This window comes from Pelophylax lessonae, assembly GCF_965119305.1.
Source record: "Pelophylax lessonae genome assembly, chromosome: 1".
Taxonomy (NCBI): Eukaryota; Metazoa; Chordata; class Amphibia; order Anura; family Ranidae; genus Pelophylax; species Pelophylax lessonae.
Window position 1 is genome coordinate 579,906,425 of NC_138768.1, and position 17,198 is coordinate 579,923,622.

At 39.2% G+C, this 17,198-nt stretch overlaps 1 protein-coding gene across 1 annotated transcript in view; it reads right to left on the minus strand.

The window, feature by feature from the left end:
- Positions 1-1,618: 1,618 nt before the first annotated feature.
- LOC309548603 (uncharacterized protein) overlaps positions 1,619-17,198 on the minus strand; it is a gene marked incomplete at both ends in the record, with an annotated part of 46,542 nt that continues 30,962 nt past the window's right edge. The window contains 4 exons of the mRNA XM_082248576.1: positions 1,619-2,143; positions 5,156-5,188; positions 13,397-13,432; positions 14,016-14,081. Coding sequence (XP_082104702.1) covers positions 1,619-2,143; positions 5,156-5,188; positions 13,397-13,432; positions 14,016-14,081 — 660 coding nt within the window. The remainder of the gene's footprint in view (positions 2,144-5,155; positions 5,189-13,396; positions 13,433-14,015; positions 14,082-17,198) is intronic.

The following is a 17,198-nucleotide window of genomic DNA, read 5'->3' on the forward strand; positions in this document are numbered from 1 at the left end:
AACCACCGTGAACCGCACGCCGGCAGCGGACACGGAAGTAAAGGGACATGTTATGCTGATCAATGCTAATACAAACGCTACCTTTGTGAGTACCCTTTTTTTATCTTGAATTTAATAAAAACCTTATGGGCTTCACGATGTTTGGATTCTTCCCTTCCTTTTAACATTATATTGGGGAGAGAAAGGAGAGGAACCAATAAGGAGCCATATACTAGAGATTGCAGTTATCCATCCTTCCGGTCAAGGGAGATCATTCATATGTACCCGTGAGGCTGCATTCACCCCTTCATCTGACCAAGAAACATCTTACTTGCCTAAGGCTCAATTACATCCTTAATCTGGTGAGTGCATCCCCATAAGGGGTCTTTTCCTGAAGAGCACTTGGGCACCTTTTTTGGATTTTGAGCACCTTTCCGGCACTTTAGCTTCCACTGAAGAATTTTTTGGACTGCACCTTCAAATTTTGCACTTTATGGTTATATTTTGGACACTTGATTTAACCTATTGCTGCACCTTACCTATTTATTATCTAATGATTTTGTATGCACTTTATTTCATATGAATTTTAATAATTTTGTCACGGTATATGGACTTTTATATTAGCACCTATTATAGTTTTAATCTGTTAGCGCTGCCTATATGCTTTTAGTTTAAACATTCCCATAGACACACTCCTAAACCTTGTGGACAGCCTTCCCAGAAGAGTTGAAGCTGTTATAGCTGCAAAGGGTGGGCCAACTCAATATTGAACCCTACTGACCAAGACTGGGATGCCATTAAAGTTCATGTGCATGTAAAGGCAGGTGTCCCAATACTTTTGACAATATAGTGTTTATAAGATCATTTCTTTTTATTACATTTATATTAATAACGAAATAATGAAATTTTTATAACACGCTGTGCTCTACAACAAATTACTGTGATCTGTTTCTATAAAGAATCAATGCCTCTGATCTGACTTTGTTTTTTTTATTTTTTTTTTCCCACATTAATTATCTATTCATCTAAAACAACTTGGCTATAGTAAATGAGCCTTCAAAAAATGGTGTCCAACATGCTGCGCCACCAAAAGTGGAACTTCATCAGGGATAAAATAACATAGGTTAAAAAAAAAATATCAATTTATATAGAATGAATTATGCAAACGTGCATGTGTAATGAGGACATTCCCACTGACAGTTTGCGTGTTTCAACTTTTGTGCATGGGATAACAGAGAACTCGTCTATAACAAATGAAAGCCATCCTAAAAGGCCATCTTTAATAAAATATTTCAAACCAGTAACCCTATGTAAAATATTTTGCTTGCTTTAACAACTTGGGATTTACACACTTCTACCACACTGTACAGCCAGGAATATTATTGCAATGCTTCCTAGTTCCACTGGCAATGATGCTGATTTATAGTTTAGCCAGCATCCTTAGAGAGGTGGAACAGTAAGTTGCATTGTTGAACCAGAAAACCCGGAAATACGTGTTTTCTGCTTATATGGCACCATGACACAGATATGGCTATCTAGACATAAATACTCATGTTTTAGCAGGTAAAACAGTAAACATTTGTATGAATGAAGCTAAGTTTATATATACTTTTATTTTCATTGTGTAAAATTAACAGATCTAGGCAACAGCTTCATCATTTTGGTTTTCATCAAACATATCTGGGATAAGGAAATATTCTGGTGCCATAATAGGAACATGGTCATCTCCTCTTGTAAGACCTTGGTATTCTTCGTGATCAGGCATGTAAGAGTTACATAAAATCCACTTTTCAGTTACTGGACTTGGATTCTCCGGCATGTCTCCTCTAATGATTTCTGAGGGCACAGTGGGTTCAGCATATGCTGTAGTCTGTCGAAGGCCAATAGGAGGCGAATATGTTGGCTCTATAATTCCAACTCCAGGGGAATCATCTCTACCCCATTCAGGCTGCACAACAACTCTTGGCAGATCACTGGCTACTAATACTGTTTCATTTTCCTGAATGGTGAAGTTTACTCCTTGCTGGCCTATAGGATTCAATGCTGGTTGAACGGCTACATTGCCACCATCAGTGCCACTAATGCTGACTCCAGCTTGGTGTATAGCAATCACATTTCCTTGGAGTCCAGGGTCAACGGGCATCATGAGGACTCCTGCCACAAGCTGAAAACAAAATCTCATTAATTATCATCAGGAAAACTATGTATGGGTCTAACTCTTAGCAACATTGTTTTTGTTTTGAATATTCTGCAAAAAGATTAGAACCCCTATCAATGTTTTGCTACTGTTGATGTGATGCTACTGATTAGATGTCAATGTCAAAAGGGATGGGAGGATGATTTTTGCATGCCATGTGGATATCACCATATGACTGCCTTTGCATCCTGAGGGATGGTGGTAAAGATGCAACTCAACCACCTGCCCCTCTCCCCCTTTCAATCACAAGTTTTAACTAAACTTTACTGTAAGTTCATTTTTACTGATAACAAACATGTTTTTCTATTGCTTATTCTCTGTTTATTATGAATTAAAACAATAAATTTAGAAATAGAAAAACACAAGTAACATGACCATGATATACTGTAGGTGCAAATCATTTTTTTTTTTTTTTTTTTAAGTACAGTTGGTAGTGTCTACATAGCACCCACAACACAGAAGGATATAGATCAAAGTGGTAATGTAGTAGATGGATGAAGAAGGGTAAAACAAAGACTGAGATGAGCATAAGAGGTAAGAGAAAATGGAGGGAGGAGAAGAAGGGTGAAGGAACAAGTGTTTTATTATAGGTGACCACTGCAACTCACAGTGTCATACTCAGCCAGACCATAATTTAATAATATCTTTATTGACATATATGAAAAGACAATACCATCACACAATGATTGCAGTCACTTACAGTAGCACATGTACCCCAGGACACTCCAGTAAGGGAATATATTGTATGGCAGGGACTGATGTGAATGTACAATGTATATGTAAAGCACTGCGTAAATTGACAGCGCTATATAAGTACCTGAAATAAATAAATAACTAAATAAATGTATTCCCCCAATAGCTTAGATCCGGACTTGGTATATTAACCACTTTACCGCTGCTCACTAGAGCTCTACTGCGGCAAAGGGGCTCTTGTAGGTCTGACGACGTAGACCTACGTCGCCAGACACTCCCCCTTCTCGGGGGCTCCCCCAGTCACAGCGGGAGTCGGGCCAGGGAATCGTCGGGGAATCGAGTCTGGAGATCCGCCCGCTTGTGTAAACATGTGTGAGCATAGCTGAACCTGCGATCTGTCCCTGTGTCACTCATTCACCTCCCCCTACACACGTCAGTAAGCACCAGGCATACATTAACCCCTCCCTCTCCAATAAAATTAACCCCTTCCCTGCCAGTGTCATTTTACAGTAACAGTGCATATTTATAGCACTGATTACTGTAGTAATGTCACTGGTAACCCCAAAATCTGTCCGCTGCAATGTCGCAGTCTCGCAAAAAAAAAATTGCGGATCGCCGCCATTACTCGTTAAAAAAAAAAACACCAAAAACGACAGAAATCTTTCCCTTAGTTAGTAACCAATCAAAATACGCTTATTGCGATTTTTTTTTACCAAAAATATGTAGCAGAAAACAAATTGGCCTAAAATGATAAAAAATTTTGATTTTTACATTTTTTTGGGGGGGGGGAATTTCATATAAAAAATGTGAAAAATATTGTTATTTTTTCAAAATTGTCCCTCTTTTTTTGTTTATAGCGCAAAAAGTAAAAATCGCACAGGTGATCAAATACCACCAAAAGAAAGCTCTGTTTGTGGGAAAAAAAGGACAAAAATTTAGTTTGGGTATAGCGTTGCATGAACGCGCAATTGTCAGTTAAAGTCGCACAGTGCCGAATCGCAAAAAGTGGCCCTGACGTAAGACAGCAAAATCCTCCGGTGGTAAAGTGGTTAAGTCTATTCTACAGCAAAATAAATTACTTAGAGCTTGCTCATATCATCTGTGTTGAACTTTGTTGATCTGCGCAGATCAACATAGGCTCAACAAGAGGGAGCAAAACAAGTTGGGTTGCAGTGTGTTGTATAATAATGCAGATATACTGCATTTTTCATAACACACCTAATTTTTTGTCACTGCTTGGCACTACATTGCAGTGAGTAAGGATGCATAGACCTAAATGAAATATAATTTTGTAAAAACTTTAAAAAAGTTGAAAAAACAATGCCATGTTTTATAACAATGCAAATCAACTTCCCTACACAATGGACACCAGCCTGCGGGGCTTTTGAGCTCGCAGGACGGTGTGAACCAGCCCTTAGTAAATAAGCACGAAAACATCCTTGTCAGTATATATTTATTGGTCACAGTTAATCCATAAGAGAGGCATTTTCAGGTCTTGAAAGGTGAATGCACAATATAGATTTTATTTTGACTTTACGACGAGGCACAAGCTCGTCTTCCTCAGGAAGGTTACAGTTACATATAAACTGGGTGGATATTATCAAAAGCAGAGTAAACAGAAACTGGAGCAGGTGTGCATGGCAGCCAATCAGCTTTTATCTTCAGCTTGTCCAGTTAAACTTTTAAATTTCACTGAAAGATAGAAGCTGATTGGTTACAATGGTTACATTGGTCACAATGCACCACCGGTCCAGATTCTCTCTGCTCCCATTTTGATGAATTCCCTTCATTGTTTTCATATATGTATCACATACTGATTACAGACATGACAGAAGCAGAGTTGCAACTACCTACAGTAAATTCATCCAGTAACAGTATTAATGGCCATACCCAACCTGAGAATGATGTTGTGAGATTCAAGAATACCTTAAACCAAAATGTTTTCTTAGAGTTGGATAGAGAAGGGAATGGTTAGAACATATTTTTTTCCTTGTCTTTATACTGTTGTAGCATTTCTCTTAACTTCCTGTACTGGAACTAAACAGGAAGTGTGAGAAGATTTCCACAAAACTGAGGGAATATCACATCTCTAAAGCTTGTCTCCAGAATAGGTGTGTCCATTTCCATTTGTGTCAAGATTTTCCCTCACCTACTGGCTGAAAAAATCTAAATATATTTGTGTGATAATCCTTAAATCCTAGTGTTTGTAGGACATTATAATTCCAGACTAAATCAAGTACATTATTAAAACACATGTATTATGCTATAAACATGCAAGCTACTTACACCCTCTTCAGAATCTGAACCGGACAGCAAACCCTAATTAAATAAAGCAAAAAAAAAAAAAGATGTTAATATTACAGCCATAATAAGTAACATATTACCTGTTTAGTTTATGCAAGTATTACTTAAATATTGAAATAATTTGGGCTAAGGAAGGAACAGGGGCAGTGAATCTCTGACACATTAACATGAAATACTATAACAGGAAATAGGACCATTGCAATCACATTTTCAAAAATGGCCATGGCCTTGACACTTCATGAAAATTAGGAAAAAAGCCATCAATATATAGAAAATAAAGCTAACTGGGTGCCTCCACATTTTCCATGTGTTGGTGGGCTCTAAATAAAATGTACACTGATGAGGAACACTACACAGATCCCGTGTAAGCACATATAGATGTGCATGTAAGAGTATTGAGGTTTCTTCTACCCCCACCTTGAGTTTTCCCCTACTTCCCAATCTCTGTTCCTACCTATTTGTTCATAAACAAATAATTAATTCTCTGTGCTCCCTAGCACTGCCATGGACCACAATCATTTCTGGCACACTATACCAGGAGACCCTGAGTACCTCAGAATTCCACCTCATTTTAGATGTATTACCCTATCCACCTGTCATGGTGGTTGCTCAGTTTTATCACCTTCCTGAAATGAAATCCCTCATAACCCCTGGCATACAAGGCAGAATAATACCCAGCCAATAACCCTCAACATTAGGCAGGGATACAACAGGTTTAGTCTCTTGGACACAATTGAGATCTAATACTACATTTGATTCTTAGCCAAAAGACAGAGGAGCCTCCTTTTGTGTGCTCCAAAATACCTAATAATAAAAACAGAAAAATAAATGTATATTTAAATACACCTTTTAATTCAAAATCCTCCTTTGTATACCCCTTGGCCAGCTGTACGTCCAGAACAACTGGTTTACAGGACTGATACAGCCTCATGTTACAGAGCCATATTTTCCAACGTGTGTGTGTTGGAGGTGGGATCTCACTTAGAAAAGATCAGTCTGTGTGTCAAAGGTTGGATATCTCTGGGAAAAAGACCAATATATGTGTTTAAAGTGGGATCTAACTGGGAAAAGACCAATCTGTGTTCTTGAGGTACTGGAGTTGTCACAGCTAGACCATGTTCTGTGCAGTGTAATATATATATATATATATATATATATATATATATATATACACACACACACACACACACACACACACACAATGGATATAGAAATTCTACACACCCCTGTTAAAATATCAGGTTTTCGTGATGTAAAAAAATGGGACAAGGATAAATAATTTCAGAACTTTTTCCACCTTTATTGTGACCTATAAACTATACAAATCAATTGAAAAACAAACTGAAATCTTTTAAGGGGGAAGTAAAAATAGGAAACTAAAATATGTAGCTGTGTTCAGAATTAAGCAATCACATTCAAACTTATGTTAAATAGGGGTCAGTACACACCTGCCATCATTTAAAATATATCTGATTAACCCCAAATAAAAGTTAGCTGTTCTAGTAGGTCTTTCCTGACATTTTCTTAGTCTTAGACCTTTTCTATAGCAAAAGCCATGGCCCGCAGAGGGCTTCCAAAGCATCAGGGATCTCATTGTTTTTTTAAACAATTTTTTTTAATGGATGTGCGTTACAGTAACAAATACGACAAAATGATCAACAGGAGCACCATAGCAATAACAAACAAATAAATAACATGACGTATCAAGTTATTCGAAAATGTATATACAGCTTGCTTGGATCACAAAATAAAAGATATAAAGCAGACAATGAGTCACTGTTATTTCGCTAGGTGTTATAGATATCAACTTTGAGAGGTCTGAATTCTAACGGTTATTATACTGTATGTCTGAGTCAATGGGCTTCTCAGTTAGTGGAAATAGTAAGAGTAAATGCACACCACACATCCCAAATCTTATTATATTTTCTTGGGCACCCTCTGTGTTCATATACAGGTTTTTCATATGGCAGTGTTTGGTTTACCATCTTTATCCATGTATGAACAGATGGAGGATTGGGTTAAATCCATTTGAGTGCAATGGCTTTCCTAGCCAGAAACAGGGTTTCTTTCAGTAGAACTCTGTGATATCTCTGCCACTGTTCCTCGTCCAGAATACCCAAGAGGCATGGGATCTCATTTTTAAAAGGTTTTTTATTTTTAAACAGTCAGGAGAAGGTTACAAAAGAATTAAAAAGGCATTAGATATACCATGGAACACAGTGAAGACAGTCATCATCAAGTGGAGAAAATATGGCACAACAGTGACATTACCAAGAACTGGACGTCCCTCCAAAATTGATGAAAAGATGAGAAGAAAACTGGTCAGGGAGGCCACCAAGAGGCCTTCCACCATCCTTTTCACCATCCTTCATGGCTCAAGTCAGTGCCAAAAAGCCAGTTTACGGGGATTCGCAGGAATTGCACCCTGATAGATGATTATCTGCAACAATCGCAAGTTCTGAAAAAGAGGTTTCTTGACTAGGGATATTCTAATTCAGAACTTGACCAGGTAATCCAGGAAGTGGCTGATCTAGATAGAGCCAATATGCTACAGGGTCCAAGGGAAATTAAAGAGCCTAATACAGGATTCGCAACCGCTTTGTGACCTCATACACACAGCAGTTTCGGGGACATCAAAAAGATTTTTCACCGACACTGGAATGTACTGAGGAACGATAGAATTCTGGCCCCTGTTGTTGGAGAACATCCAACTGTGGTCTTCAGAGGAGCTCCTCCCTTGAGACTTAGGGTGGCGCCTAATATTGTGGATCCCCCTTCTAGGATCACTCACCTTTTTCCTGAGATTAAGGGATTTTTCCCTTGCAGGCGGTGCGTGGTCTGTAGAACAAATGCCATAAAAGACAGAAAGGTTTTGTCCTTTCGCTCTAGGGCCACACATAAGAGCTACCCTATTGATAAGTTCATCACGTGCACGACGGAGAATGTGGTCTATATGTTGGAATGCCCTTGCGGGTACCAATATGTGGGCAGGACCACACGTGCCATGAAAACTAGGGTGAATGAGCATTTGGGCAATATTCGCCGGGGTTTCCCTAAACACTCCGTTTCTAGGCACTATCTGGAATGTCACCATAAAAAGCCAGCAGGTACCAAAATAATTGCTATTGATAAATTTACTCCACACTGGAGGGGGAGTAATGTGAGAAGAGAGATCTCACGCCTTGAGACTAGATGGATATTCAACCTCAAGTGCTATACTCCCTTTGGTCTCAACGTTGACTGGGATGTCAACTGCTTCATTAACAATGGTTGATGGTTTGGTTGGCATCCCAGTCTTCTTTTGTTGACATCTGAGCTTATTTTGGTTTATGAGCCTTTTTAATTTTCCTTATTCAGTTCTTTAAAGCTCTAGAATATTTACGTATTTATATGTCCTTGTGGTGGCTACACCATAGTACTAAATTTTACACAGTCGCTAGGTTTCTAACATTTACCAGTATTGGCATGCTTCATTATTTTTGTTCACTTCCAGGATGGGTTTCTATGGGCAACCATTGATCCCTATTGCTTGTTTTAGGGGCGATAAAAATATATGTTAAAATGCACTATGGGGTGTGTATTTATGCTGCTTTTCTATATGTGAAGTATGATGTTTTTATTGACTGATATGGTTTTTATATTTCATGTAATATATTTCATGTTCTTGTATTTTTAATTTTTATGCGACCATTTGCATTTTTTAATGTTATTGTGAACTCACATGATGGTTGGCTGGAGGGGTTTCTGGCTGAGGAGACATGGTGCGATTTGAGTGGTCTTTCCTAGCTAGCCTTGGGCGGCCGGGAGACCTAGAAATCTCTGATTGCTGATGTTCAATCGGTTTTTTTCCCTTCTGCTGACTTTCAGTGAAGGCGGAAGCGTTTCACAGCGCCGCCGACAAAAAAACAGGAAGTGCGTCATCACGCATGCCGCAACCGGAAGTGCGTCATCGTGCACCGGAAGCGGAAGTGCGTCATCGCGCACCGGAAGTGGTGCGCGATCGCATTCCAAACAAATAGGGGTACTATTTAAGAGCGTGCTGCACATGGGGGGCTTCGCCTTTGATAACGCCTCAGCAGGACGAAACGCGTCAGCACGCCAGCCCCCATGCAGACACGCCATTCAGCCGCGGCCATCCAATTTGTTTTTTACATGCCTGTATCAAGCAGTAACATGTGAGTGTTTTTATCTTTATTCCTTTAATAAATCTGTACATACTTCACTATGTGCGTCCCCATTTGTATTCTTGGAGGAACATCCTTGGTGTACTTCTGGGGTTTATGAGGTCTACTGAGTCCATGATCCTGTCCGGATTTCCTGTGGAAGACTGGAGGAGAATTGGGTGCATCGTTTGTTCCTGGTGATCGGTTTATCGCATGCCTGGTGGACCTCCTTAACAGGGGGTCTAACTTTCCGGTAAGGGGACAACCTTTATTACCTTCATGTGTTGATTGCCAGGAGCTTCCTTTTGCAAGATTGATGTTGGAATTTATGGTCACATTTTCTACATCTGAACCAATCCTCTTATGTGAACTTTATGGACTTTAGTTTACCTTTTGCAAGTTTAGTTAGTTAATTCTAGTGGCGCTGTACCTTTATTACACCAAGAGGCCTACAGCAACATTAAAGGAGCTGTAGGAATATATGGCAAGTACTAGCTGTGTGGTACATGTGACAACAATCTCCCGTATTCTTCATATGTCTGGTCTATGTGGTAGAGTGGCAAGACAGAAGCCCTTTCTTATGCAGAAGAACATCCAAGCCCGGCTAAATTTTGCAAAAACACATTTGAAGCCTACCAAATGCATGTGGGAAAATGTGCTATAGTCGGATGAAACCAAGGTTGAACTTTTTGGCCATAATTCCAAAAGATATGTTAGGAGCAAAAACAATACTGCACATCACCAAAGTTACACCATACCCACAGTGAAGCATGGTGGTGACAGCATCATGTTTTGGGGCTGTTTTTCTTATTGGCACAAAACCTTCAGGCTTTTGCTAGGAAGCTGAACATGAAGAGGAACTTAATCTGTCAGCATGACAATGACCCAAAGCATACATCCAAATCAACAAAGAAATGGCCTCACCAGAAGAAGATTAAAGTTTTGGGATGGCCCAGCCAGAGGCCAGACCGGACTCTGATTGAAAATATGTGGGATGATTTGAAGAGAGCTGTGCACAGGCGATGCCCTCGCAATCTGACAGACTTGGAGTGTTTTTGCAAAGAAGAGTGGGCAAATATTGCCAAGTCAAGATGTGCCATGCTGATAGACTCATACCCAAAAAGACTGAGTGCTGTAATAAAATCAAAAGGTTCTTCAACAAAGTATTAGATTAAGGGTGTGCACACTTTTCAGTTTGTTGTTCAATTGAGTTGTACAGTTTATAGGTCACATTAAAGGTGGAAAAAGTTCTGAAATTATTTATCTTTGTCTCATTTTTTTACAAGCCTACTACCAATTAAGCATATTAGGTGATGTGCATCTCTGTAATGAGAAGGGGTGTGGTCAAATGACATCAGCACCCTATATCAGGTGTGCATAATTATTAGGCAACTTCCTTTCCTTGTGCAAAATGGGTCAAAAGAAGGACTTGACAGGCTCAGAAAAGTAAAAAATAGTGAGATATCATGCAGAGGGATGCAGCACTCTTAAAATTGCAAAGCTTCTGAAGCGTGATCATCGAACAATCAAGCATTTCATTCAAAATAGTCAACAGGGTCGCAAGAAGCGTGTGGAAAAACCAAGGCGCAAAATAACAGCCCATGAACTGAGAAAAGTCAAGCGTGCAGCTGCCAAGATGCCACTTGCCACCAGTTTGGCCATATTTCAGAGCTGCAACATCACTGGAGTGCCCAAAAGCACAAGGTGTGCAATACTCAGAGACATGGCCAAGGTAAGAAAGGCTGAAAGACGACCACCACTGAACAAGACACACAAGCTGAAACGTCAAGACTGGGCCAAGAAATATCTCAAGACTGATTTTTCAAAGGTTTTATGGACTGATGAAATGAGAGTGAGTCTTGATGGGCCAGATGGATGGGCCCGTGGCTGGATTGGTAAAGGGCAGAGAGCTCCAGTCCGACTCAGACGCCAGCAAGGTGGAGGTGGAGTACTGGTTTGGGCTGGTATCATCAAAGATGAGCTTGTGGGGCCTTTTCGGGTTTAGGATGGAGTCAAGCTCAACTCCCAGTCCTACTGCCAGTTTCTGGAAGACACCTTCTTCAAGCAGTGGTACAGGAAGAAGTCTGCATCCTTCAAGAAAAACATGATTTTCATGCAGGACAATGCTCCATCACACGCGTCCAAGTACTCCACAGCGTGGCTGGCAAGAAAGGGTATAAAAGAAGAAAAGCTAATGACATGGCCTCCTTGTTCACCTGATCTGAACCCCATTGAGAACCTGTGGTCCATCATCAAATGTGAGATTTACAAGGAGGGAAAACAGTACACCTCTCTGAACAGTGTCTGGGAGGCTGTGGTTGCTGCTGCACGCAATGTTGATGGTGAACAGATCAAAACACTGACAGAATCCATGGATGGCAAGCTTTTGAGTGTCCTTGCAAAGAAAGGTGGCTATATTGGTCACTGATTTGTTTTGGTTTTGTTTTTGAATGTCAGAAATGTATATTTGTGAATGTTGAGATGTTATATTGGTTTCACTGGTAAAAATAAATAATTGAAATGGGTATACTGTATATTTGATTTTTGTTAAGTTGCCTAATAATTATGCACAGTAATAGTCACCTGCACACACAGATATCCCCCTAAAATAGCTAAAACTAAAAACAAACTAAAAACTACTTCCAAAAATAGTCAGCTTTGATATTAATGAGTTTTTTGGGTTCATTGAGAACATGGTTGTTGTTCAATAATAAAATTAATCCTCAAAAATACTCTTTTGCCCAATAATTCTGCACTCCCTGTATATATATATATATATATATTGTGGAGATTTGCTCTGGTAGGTAGGATTTGCGGGTGCAGTATAGAGGCAAAACAGATAGTTCTTCAAGTAAATCAGGAGTGTTTTATTTACACTTCAGGAACACAAAAGTAACAGTCTTTCTTGGTGTTAAGCGCCGGTTCACACTACCGCGACGCTACTTCCCGGGGCGACCTCCGAGATCGTGGTGCTAGCAGCGCGCCGCGACCTCGGAGCGGCCGCCACGGACTTCATAACATTGATGTCTATGGCGGTCGCCTCCTGGTCGCCCCAAAGAAGCTCCGGACCCTTTTTCTAAGTCGGAGCGACTTGTGTCGCTCCTATTAGAACGGGTCCGCAGCTTCCCTATGGGAGGCGACCTGCAGCGACCTGTGAGGCGACCAGGTCGCCTCACAGATCGCCTTAGTGTGAACGGGGGCTAACTCACACCCAACAAAAAGGAAAACGACAGTCTTTAAGGCAGGTTTTAAATGCAGCAACAAGTCCATTCACCTGTGTCTCTTTGGTGCTGTTCACACACAGCAACGGATCAGTTCACCTGCTTGAAACCTTTCCAGCCTCAGCACTCACTTCCACAGCCTTCTGGTGCATGGAGATAATTCTCAATCACCTGTTAGGCTGTCTGCCTTATAAACCCCAGGCAAGACCTGGCCTGGAGCGTGGGGAGCAGCTACCCACCCATACCTTAACTGCTCCCAATAAGGGCCAGCCCGGATTCGGCTTTGCAGCCATACTAAAAATAAAAATTGTCAAGCAGCACTAGCTGCTGCTGACACAGAATTACCGGCTCTTATTTCACCGAGGCCAGGAACCACGGTGACACGTACCTTCCGTCGATCACGCATCCATGTGCCCTGCCACAATATATATATATACACACACACACACACACACACACACACACACACACACACACAGTATCTCACATAAGTAAGTACACCCCTCACATTTTTTTTATTATTTATTATATTTTTATGTGACAACACTGAAGAAGCACTTCAGCGACACGGAGACACTTTGCTACAATGTAAAGTAGTGAGTGTACAGCTTGTATAACAGTGTAAATGTGCTGTCCCCTCAAAATAACTCAACACACACAGCCATTAATGTCTAAACTGCTGGCAACAAAAGTGAGTACACCCCTAAGTGAGCCCAAACATCCCAATTAGCCATTTTCCCTTCCTTGTGTCATGTGACTCATTAGTGTTACAAGGTCTCTACTGTCATTACAGTGCAATTAAAAGAAATAGACTTTTACAAATAATAATAGTATCTTACCTGCTTTCCTACTTGTGTAAATACAACAGGAAGCATCTACATTTCAGAAAAAAAGGTAAGACTGCAATGAAATGTACATTTCTTGGTTAGAAAAAATCTTATTTTACACTTAATCTGCATCCCACGTTGGATATTTCTTTTTAACATTAGAAGCCTTGGTAAAATATTTAGTGTCCTGTATGTACTAGAAGTACTATGAAAATATCTGTCCAACCAAATTTTTCAGTTTTGGAGGATGTTGGAGCAAAGAACCTCTTGACAGTTTATCAGTGAGATATCTACACTTCAGTTCCAGAGTCCCTACACTTACTCTGACCTTTATGAGGGGTTCCAACTCTACCTGTTGGATTCTCTATTTTTTCCACATTTTAAATAATTCAACAGGAGGAGCTGGACCATTCTAAATACCCAGACAGGAAGAGCAATGGGAAATAAGCCATTGAGGTCTAGTTGTTGAAGTATCCAAGACAATAGGCTGTCAGAGGCTGATAGCTTCATCAGGTTTCATCTTTAGATGAAATATTTTTGAGTGGACGGAACCTTTAATGCAGGGAAAATGTTTATATGCAGATACATGCAGTGCAAGTCCTCTTTATAGACCATTGCATGTTTAACTTACTTGTGTATTGGGAGATCCAACTGTCAAAGGTAGTATGTTTCCATATATTGAATATGCTGGTGAAAGCTAGATAGAGAAAAGAATAAATTTGAACCACATGGTGAAATCATCAGAATATAGCTGTTGTCAATCACCTAGACACATATTGTATCTGTTTCTACTATATCGTACAGTGAAATTACACAGATGTAAGTACAGATTAGACTGCTATGAAAGTAAAATTACAGTGCAGGTTCTTCTGGGCTTTTCAACAATTCATTTCATACACTAAACCCTGTTAGGCTAAAAAGTATTCAACATTTTCAAGTTTGCAGACGTGCGTAGGGAGGAATAAAATACATTCTAGCACTGACTCATATACATAGATCATGCCCAATAACTCATACCCAGCTTATACAGTACACTCAGATTTCATTGCTTTTCTGCTGTAATAATTGGCACACCTACAGAAATGTGTAGATGGCAAGTGTAAATTTTCACCAGTTTAACTATAAACTGTAACCACAAACCATAAAAGGTAGGTCAAGACAATAAATTTAACTTATGAACTAAGCGGTACATGGTACAGGCAGCCACTATCAACTCAACTTCCATTAGGTTCCATTTGGAACCATTGTGAGAAAGCACTCTCCTGGAAAGCTCACAGCATTTTATTGGGTCTCTACTCTATAGTGAGACTGTTGCAAAAAATATGGGTGTAAGAAACTTTAAACATTCACTTTTATTGTTTCAAGTATTTGGCTCAGTTGTTCACAGCATTGGGCTTTCAGCTCCAAATTCAAATGTACATTTTCATGTGTGTACCTGCAGTATCTCACAAAAGTGAGTACACCCCTCACATTTTTGTAAATATTTTATTTTATTACACTTTGCTACAGTATAAAGTAGTGAGTGTACAGCTTGTATAACAGTGTAAATTTGCTGTCCCCGCAAAATAACTCAACACACAGCCATTAATGTCTAAACCGCTGGAAACAAAAGTGAGTACACCCCTAAGCGAAATGTCCAAATTGGACCCAATTAGCCATTTTCCCTCCCCGGTGTCATGTGACTTATTAGTGTTACAAGGTCTTAGGCGTGAATGGGAAGCAGTGTTTAGTGTTATCGCTCTCACTCTCATACTGGTCACTGGAAGTTCAACATTAATGGCTGTGTTGAGTTATTTTGAGGGGACAGCAAATTTACACTGTTTTACAAGCTGTGCACTCACTACTTTACATTGTAGCAAAGTGTTATTTCTTCAGTGTTGTTACATGAAAAGATATAATAAAATATTTACAAAAATGTGAGGGGTGTACTTACTTTTGTGAGATACTGTATCCTCTGGCTTATAACCTATTGCTAACAGAATACCTCCACAGGAAACGTAATCATACTGCCTCACACACCTCTTAATTTGACCTAGAAAAGAAACACTTAAAGTGATAATAAACATTTATTTTTTTTCTAATAAAGATGCTGATAATAGCACATATATGGTGCCCTGCTGTTTGATACAAATTCTGCATTTCTTTTTTTTACAAGAACCCCTCCTCCTTCCTTGGCTTGCAGGGTTCTATTGAGCCCTGCTGGCACCATCCTTGCATTCTCACATCATCCCTGTCCCCACCATTTCATCGTTAATCTATTAAACAAAGTGTATCTAAAGGCAAACTTTTATTTTACAGTGTTTACAGTTGTCTGGTTCCCACTGGGGAGATTTACTGTCTCTATTTGTGCTGGTGATCACTGTCACCTGGGCTCAAAGAGAGGGGAAAAAATATAATATTTTAAGTTGCAGAACAGGAATAGAAGGGAAATCTCCCAATGGTCACAACTGTTCCAGTGCTAACCAGACTTGTATAAAGTACTCGAAATTTCTACTTGAGTAAAAGTACAAGTGCTCGATCAAAAAATTACTTGAGTAGAAGTGGAAGTGCTCGCAGAAAAAGTTACTTAAGTAGAAGTACTAAAGTATTCAACATTTTATTTACTTAAGTATTGCAAGTAGTTTTTTCAAAAAATTTGCTACTTAAGTACTAAAAGTAAAAAGTACCAGTAGTTTTGAAAAAAAATTTCTACTCAAGTACTGAAAGTAGAAGTACAAGTACTGTGTTATGTAGTTATTAAAGAAATAAGTCAAAAGTTTGAACATCATATTGTTTTTATTATTTCAAATGATTTATTCAAATGATTAACCTGTGTTTGTTAGTAGTTTCTTGATGCACTTTAAGCGCTGTAGCACCATTTATTTGTTTGTTTCATATTTTCTTTTTATTGGAAAGATTTGGTATAGCAGCTTTTATTATACACAGCCTTTATTTTTGTATGCGCTGATTTACAAATGACATTATACACATTTTTTTGAGCTTTATGCAACCTGCCATCTACTGTTCTGGCAGTGGTAATTTTTTTAAAAGTAACGAGTAACTATGCAGCACAAAAAAAAAAATACTTGAGTAGAAGTATCGAAATCATCGAAAAAATGTAGTGAAGTAAAAGTAGAAGTAGGAGAAAAAAATTCTACTCTAGGAAAGTACAGATACCGCATTTCGGTACTTAAGTACAGTACTTAAGTAGTTCTACTTCGTTACTATACATCTCTGGTGCTAACCATCTAAAAGGGAATTGTATTTGCTTCAGAGAGATTTCCTTTCATATCTTATTCTATCTATAGGACAGGATGGCAAAAAAAACTAGACAGGAATTTTAATCACTCACTACTTTGCTCATAATGACAAAAAAAATAAAAATAATTGGCTGTAGATATATTTTAATTCCCTGTAACCTAACATTAACACCTAAACTGATATTACCAGCTAACCTATCTACCTGTAAATGATATCCTTGATTTCCAAAAAATGATCCTTACGCACTTACTACCTAATGGCCCTGTAATCCATTTTTCAGGAACTACTTTCTTATTGTGTTTTTCTGTCTCTTTTCTAACATTCTCAGTGAGTTCTCAAAACCTTTTTATTTTCCCCCTCATTTCCCTTTGTTTGGAATGAGAAGTACACATTAGCCGTGGTCATGCACTGCTCTCAGCACACTACACATCCCATAGTCCATAGATTATTCTGGAGTAAAAAAAGAGACGGTGGCTACATTCTTGCATACACTGGGGCCATGGAGAATGAACACAGCCAACCTCTAACAGGAGGTCAGATTATAGCAGAGAAAAGAGAATTTGGAGGAGGTTGG